Source organism: Symphalangus syndactylus, chromosome 5 (assembly GCF_028878055.3).
Source record: "Symphalangus syndactylus isolate Jambi chromosome 5, NHGRI_mSymSyn1-v2.1_pri, whole genome shotgun sequence".
In the NCBI taxonomy this organism is placed as follows: Eukaryota; Metazoa; Chordata; class Mammalia; order Primates; family Hylobatidae; genus Symphalangus; species Symphalangus syndactylus.
This window is the reverse complement of record NC_072427.2, coordinates 4,615,134-4,622,618: the sequence shown is the minus strand read 5'-3', so window position 1 is coordinate 4,622,618 and position 7,485 is coordinate 4,615,134. Positions and strand designations below refer to the sequence as shown.

Below are 7,485 nucleotides of genomic sequence, written 5' to 3'. Positions count from 1 at the left end.
ACAACAATTTTCTATAATTTATGCTTATATTTTTATAGTGCTTATATCCTCATATAAAACATGTATATGTATATCTGGATATACTATCTTTATATTTACCTGGATATCTAATATGTTTCTATTTTAATATTTTGGATACTATCAATTATTTCCTCCATTATATTTATGAATATGGGTATACGCTTACAATGAATTTTTGAACCTAATTTTTCTCTGAGTATTCAAATACTTCCTTTGCCTTGTTCCTATTTCTGTCATTTAAATATCAGTTTGAAACTTATCTGAGTTTGTGTTCAGAGACAAAGATTTATTTTTTCTCAGTTTTATATGTTTTGCTAACACCATTGGTTAATAATTCATCCTGCTCACCTGATGTGATATGGTTCTTCAGTAGTTCCTGATAAGTTACTTTAAGCTCTCTCTAGCCTTTTCTTACATTGTGACCATCTGAAAGCAGAAATACAACCAAGCTACCACTTAAAAATTTTCAGTGGTTTTCTATTGCTATTAGGGTAAAAAACAAAATTATTATAATGGAAACAAGATTTTAAGACTGGCCTATCACTCTATGCTAATCTCAGTTGTTCAGCCTCTTGCCCCACTGGCTTTCCTCTCTTAGGGTCTTTGCACAGGGCATTTCCAAAGTCTGGATTGCTCTTCTTACTTTTCAGTAATAATTTCATATAGCAGAGTCTCAGCAGGCACTACTGGGATGCATCACATTATTCTCATAGCGCTCTGTGGTTTTTCTTAAGGTCAATTATCAGAGTATGTCTATAGTTAGATGCACATTAGAAACATTCGTTGAGCGGGTAAATGAATGCATGGATTTTTCAACACCTTGTGGTTATGAGAAGATTTCTTTTACTTTAATATTGAATTTAAAACAGCTTAAAATTTTACAAATATTTATTTCTGATAAACTCCTTTTTGTTATTATTTTGTTTTTGATCTTTTAGGTAGTAAAAGACAAAGTCAATGAATGAAGCAAATGACACTGAGGTATCTGAATTTGTGTTGCTGGGACTCTCTACATCTGCACCAATACAGCATTTCTTCCTTGCTGTCTCTACAGTGTTTTATGTAACAATTCTCTTAGGGAACCTCTTTGTTGTGTTTACAGTAAGCTTTGACCCTCATTTACATTCCCCCATGTACTTCCTTTTAGCCAACCTTTCATTTATGGATTTGTGCCTTTCTACTTTAACGGTTCCTAAGATGATTTCTGACCTGTACTCTGGGCACAATGCCATATCATTCCAGGGGTGTGTCATCCAGATATTTGTCCTTCATGTCCTGGGTGGATCTGAGATGGTGCTGCTCATAGCTATGGCCTTTGACAGATATGTGGCCATATGTAAGCCCCTTCACTACCTGACCATCATGAACTTGCGGATGTGCATTCTGCTTCTGTCTGGCGCTTGGGCTATTGGTCTCATTCACTCAGTGGCCCAGTTGGCTTTTGTTGTCCATTTGCCTTTTTGTGGTCCTAATGAAATAGATAGCTTTGATTGTGATCTTCCTTGGTTTATCAAACTTGCCTGCATAGACAGCTACAGAATGGAGTTCTTGGTTACTGCCAATAGTGGGTTCATTTCCACAGCCTCTTTCTTTTTATTGATTATCTCCTATATCTTCATCCTGGTCACTGTATGGAAACGCTCTTTGGGTGGTTTGTCCAAAGCCCTCTCTACTCTTTCAGCTCACATCACCGTGGTGGTTTTGTTCTTCGGACCATGCGTCTTTGTTTATATGTGGCCATTTCCCTCAGTGTCAGTGGATAAATTTCTTGCCATTTTGGACTTTATGATTACACCCATCCTGAATCCTGCCATTTACACATTGAGAAACAATGACATAAAGATGGCAATGAAGAGACTGAGTAGTCAACTCCTGAGTCTGAGGAAGATCTCCTGAACAACGTATAAGGGCCCAAATGATGCCTTCTGTAAGTACCACTGTAAACACAATTTTTTAAAAGTTATGCTATCTTGAGACAATCTATTGTCCTTAATCATGAGCTCAAACACCTTGGAAAGTATATTCCAGTTTAGTAACCAATAATGTGAATACATATTTAATCCCTTACCTATGGGCTATTTTGCATAGTTTCGTAACTTTAAAATATAGAAAACGTACTCTTGTGTGGCTCGCATTTTAGCTAGTCCATAGAACATTCTGAGTTTATGAACTTTATTCCACAGTGCCACATTTACAGATTTACTGGTATATACTGATATTTTCTTCTGTTACTAGGTTGGGCAATGTTCTCATCTAAGAGAATGATTGGTTCCCATCACAGTTATTATTTGGCAAGCAGAGCAGTTTCACATTATATGTATGCCTTTTTGGGATCTGGTCACTAAGAGGTCAAAGATGGTCTTCTTTTTTCTCAACCATGAGTTTAACCATGCCCTTTAAAAGTGTGCTGGTGGTAAAAAGTTATGAATTTAGAACAAATATTCAGTCAGAGAAAGTAGAACTAGGCTAGGATTGAAGAATGCTAAAGAGAGGGACCTCAGATATAATCTTGCTTAGCAATGGATCCAATGGAAGAATGAAAACCACTGTATCTTCAACCATTAAGCAACCTGTTCTTTTAAACTTCCAGGTAAGAGAAACCGACCAGTACATACAGCAACACAACACCTTTTGTAAACTACCTATTCAAATTGAAATTGTATTCTTATAGTGAGATGGAATTTGCTTCCCAAAAGCTTTCATATTGTGTTTCTCATTTTATAATCTGGAATTGTGCATAATAAAATATTTTTATGATGCCTCTTCCTTTCATGTTGGAAAATAAATATGGCTTTATTATGTCTTCTAGTTTTAGTTAAATATTTCCAATTAAATATTTCTTCTGAGATTAAACATACTGAATCTTAAATCTTTTTAGACAAGATTCCCCATCTTGAAATTTTCACCATAGAATTTTAAAAAATTACTATGAGGCAACCGGAAATATCAGCTTAATTTTCTAATTCCTAATAAATTCTCTAGCAACTATTTCATATATCATTAAATGTTTTCGGAAGTTGCAAGAATGGTGCATATAGATTACAGAGGTAACTTAGTCATGTGGCTTCATATATCAGATGGACTAAATCAAATTAATTAACTAGAAGCAAATTTGCAGAAAATTTTTGAAGGAACTGTAGAATATGTTATAATTTGTTCAGCTATTTGCATTTTGTATGTATCTTTACATATCAGATGTGCGTTAAGAAGCAGATTGATGGCAGTCTTCTGCACATAAGTGTTACAATAGTCGAGAATTTTGCTTTGGAACTCGGCTCTCTCATGTCAAAAGGTGAAGATTCTGGAATAGCCAAGAGCATATGGGAGCACTTAACAATCAAATTAAAAGTGGCCATAACTGTTGTAATGGATTATGTTATGAGCTGAACTGTGTCTTCCCCAAATTCATATGTTGAAGTGCCAACCCCTAGTACTTCAAAAAGTAACCCTATTTGGAGATAAGGCCTTTATTTTGAAGTGGAGATTAGGTTAAAACAAAACTATGAGGGGTGGGGCCCTAACCCAATATGACTGGTGTCCTTATTAGAAAAGAAAGAGACATCAGCAATGTGTTATTTTTTAACTGACACTCAAGTTGAAAAACAAGTTATAAAATTGTATACCAAAAATATAAAATAATTTTTTTTAGTTAAAAAGAACAGGTAGAGACAATATTATTAAAGACATGTTAATAACATGGGATTAATATTTTACAATTATTTATTTTAAAAATAAAATCCCCAAAAATAGAGAATTAAGTTATTCCTTACACATCCAGCTGGGAAAGGGATTCAGCCTTATATATAGAAAAATAATACCATGGAAAAGTTTATCTTTTAATTTAAAAGATAAAAGGTAGAACTTATAGATTCAAGAAGCGCAGTGAACAAGAGAGACGACTACAGTGAAAACCATATCACAGGCATATATTGTAGTCACTTTGCTAAAACTGAAGGCAAAAAGAACAACATCTTTATGGTAGTGAGAAAAAGGAACTTAATATCTTCAAAGGAACAGCAATAAAACTGATGACTATTCAACAGAAAACATGAAAGCCAGAAGCATTGGAATAACATTTTATTATTATTTTTTTACTTTTATTTTTGGCTCGGGGTACACGTGCAGGTTTGTTACATAAGTAAATTGCCCATCGTGGGGATTTTGTGTACAGATTAATTTGTCACTGAGGTGATACGCATACTACTTGACAGGTAGTTTTTTGATCCTCTCCTTCCTTTCACCCTCCACCTTGGAGTAAGCCCAGGGGTTTGTTGTTCTGTTCTTTGTGTCCATGTGCACTCAATGTTTAGCTCTCACTCATAAATGAGAACATGCAATATTTGTTTTTCTGTTCCTGAGTAGTTTTGCTTAGGATAATGGCCTCCAGCTTCATCCAGTCACTGCAAAGGACATGATCTCATTCCCTTTAATGGCTGAGTAGGATTCCATGGTGTGTATGTACCACATTTTCTTTATCCAGTTCAAGTGTTGAGAAAAACGGACACACTAGAATTCCAGACCTGATGAAAATATCTTTCAAATATAAAGAAAAAATAAAGACACTTTCGGCCAGGCACGGTGGCTCATGCCTGTAATCCCAGCACTTTGGGAGGCCGAGGCAAGTGGATCATGATATCAGGAGATCGAGACCATCCTGGCTAACACGGTGAAACCCTGTCTCTACTAAAAATACAAAAAATTAGCCAGGTGTGGTGGCGGGCGCCTGTAGTCCCAGCTACTTGGGAGGCTGAGGCAGGAGAATGGTGTGAACCCGGGAGGTGGAGCTTACAGTGAGCCAAGATCGCACCACTGCACTCCAGCCTGAGCGACAGAGCGAGACTCCGTCTCAAAAAAAAAAAAAGGCACTTTCAGATAAACAATAACTGAGAAGAAATCTAGGAAGTGTTTCTAGGCTGGAAAAAACTTTCCCAGATTGCGGTAAATATTGAATGAAAATCATCGAAAAGGAGAAATATACAATATTGGCTATTTAAACGACAACCAAAATAGCAACAACAAACAACAATACAATCTGGCACTATATTGCACACATAATTTTAAAAGATTATTACAGTTTTTACTTTTTTTTACTGTGAGTATGTGATAATGAGGACTGCCACAATATGTAGTACAGGATACCACTGTCTTGCTTTGTGCTAAATTTCACCTGTAGTTTTATTCACCATTGCTTTTGCACGAAAATGGAAACATTCCTCTTTTATCCAACTACATATCTCTGTCAGGCCAGATGGCCTTTATATAATTCTAACAAAAGCACATGTTACAACAGATGCAATGCAGGGTAGAAGAGATAACTCAACTGCTTCTATTCAGCCATAAGCAAAAGGATTTTGCAAATAGTTAAAACCATTCCATTCTTCATAACATTTTTGAAGATATTGTTACTTTTCCTAAAATATGATATTTGCAGTAACTAATAATGCCTTATTGGTGTTATTTTTTAGCATTAGTACATAAGCATTTAATTTTTTAAGATTTCTAAACTGATAAATGTTAATAGATATAACCTACTTAAACAGAAGGTCCTTGGGGTCCCTAGTCATTTTTAGAATATAACACAATGTCCCTTATTTTATCTGGTATAGATAATGAACTTGCAACACGTTTATTAAAAGAAAGAGAAGTAATACCCTATTATTGTTAGTGCACTCATCTCTCTTTTTATCATGTATCTCCTAAAGACAATTACACGGTTTTGCAAATGGCCAAGGCATGAAGTTGAAGGAATAACATTCTGTCTATATTATGACTGATTCAGTCTTTTTCCGAGTGTGATGGGAAATGTTTCACAATTACCTTTACAGTGTCTCTTCAGGTAAGTTAGGTAGACTGATTATTAGTTGAACGACTAATTTATCCATTTGTAAAAGTAAAGATAGCAATACTCAATTCACTGGCTTATGGAAAAAAATTAAGAGAAGACTTATGTGACATACTTTGCTTAAAGAAATGCTTAGCATAATAGAAAATTTCAGCATATGGTAGTGGGTGTTGGAAGTAGCAGCACCAAGAGTAATGAATGTCATTAATTAACCTCAAGTCATCCTTGAGCACAGTCAAAATCATAGTCATAAAGACTGGCCAAATTTCCCAGACAGGAAATACTTTAGCATTCAATAATCAATAAATTATTGTGGAACTGAGTAGAATTGACACAAATCTTTCATTTGGAGATACAGACTACCATCTGTGAACTGGGTAATGTTTCCGAGTTCAAAGTAACAGGTCAGATGTGACTAATTTAGGGACATTACTATAAACATGCTATGGTGAGACACTAAATACTCACTGTAATCTAATACTAACATAGTAGTCTCTTTATGGCATTTTTAATATCTTTGTTTCTTAGGGTGTAAATGGCTGGATTTAGGAGAGGTGTGATGACTGCATAAAATACAGCAAGAAACTTGTCCACCCAGGGGATACTGACTGGCCACAAATAGATGAAGATGCAAGGCCCAAAGAATAACACTACCACTGTGATGTGGGCAGTGCAGGTAGAGAGAGCCTTGGATGCTCCACCCTTAGAGTGAAGGCAGACAGTAAACAGAATATGAGAGTAAGAGCTCAGCAACAGAATGAAGCAGATGGTTGCCAGTACCCCACTGTCAGCATTTATCAACATTTCTAGAATATAGGTGTCTATGCAGGCTAGCTTGATTACCAATGGAATATCACAGAAAAAGCTATCCAGTTCCCTGGGTCCACAGAAGGGCAGCCTTGCAATCATAATTAGTTGGCTTGTTGAATGCACAAAGCCAATAATCCATGATGTCATCACTAACCCAATGCACCTATATCTGTTCATGATGCTGGAGTAATGGAGTGGCTTGCAGATGGCCACATAACGGTCATAGGCCATTGACACAAGCAGTACCATCTCGCCCCCTCCAAAGAAGTGTCCAAAGAAAATTTGACACATACACCCTCCGAAGGAGATGGTCTTATTTTCTTTGAGAAAGTCCGTGATCATTTTAGGGGCAGTGACTGAGGAAAGACAGAAGTCAATGAATGAGAGATTGGCTAACAGGAAGTACATAGGGGAATGGAGATGGAGGTTGGTGATAATTACGACCACAGTGAAGATGTTGCCTACAATGGTGATCAAATAAAGTGAAGAAAATATCACTAGGAGTAAGTCCTGGAGCTCCCATGAATCACAAAGCCCAAGAATGATGAATTCAGGTACCACAGACTGATTTACTTCTTCCATTTAGTGCAGTTTGTTCTAAAGTCATCTGAAAAAAAAAGGCACAGCATCACATTTTCTGAATACACGGTATGTGATTTTAGAGGATTTTTTTAGAACTGATTCGCTTTATTATCCTCGTCCTGGTTATTTGTGGACAGTGCAGCAAGGATAATTATTTGTTTTTACATAGGCTTTTAAGCTGGTTTTGATGGGACTTTGTTCCATAGAAGGAATCTCAGATAAAAATTTTA

At 36.1% G+C, this 7,485-nt stretch overlaps 2 protein-coding genes across 2 annotated transcripts; one reads left to right on the top strand and one right to left on the bottom strand.

Moving 5' to 3' along the window:
* Positions 1-960: 960 nt before the first annotated feature.
* On the top strand, positions 961-1,917 carry LOC129481734 (olfactory receptor 4F6-like). Its single transcript, XM_055276899.2, has one exon. The coding sequence runs from the start codon at positions 979-981 to the stop codon at positions 1,915-1,917; it is 939 nt and encodes a 312-aa protein (XP_055132874.2). The 5' UTR covers positions 961-978.
* A 4,409-nt stretch (positions 1,918-6,326) lies between these two features.
* Positions 6,327-7,277, bottom strand: LOC129481733 (olfactory receptor 4K3-like). Its single transcript, XM_055276898.2, has one exon. It carries the CDS (start codon positions 7,253-7,255, stop codon positions 6,344-6,346), a length of 912 nt encoding a protein of 303 aa, XP_055132873.1. The 5' UTR covers positions 7,256-7,277; the 3' UTR covers positions 6,327-6,343.
* Between the last annotated feature and the right edge of the window lie 208 nt (positions 7,278-7,485).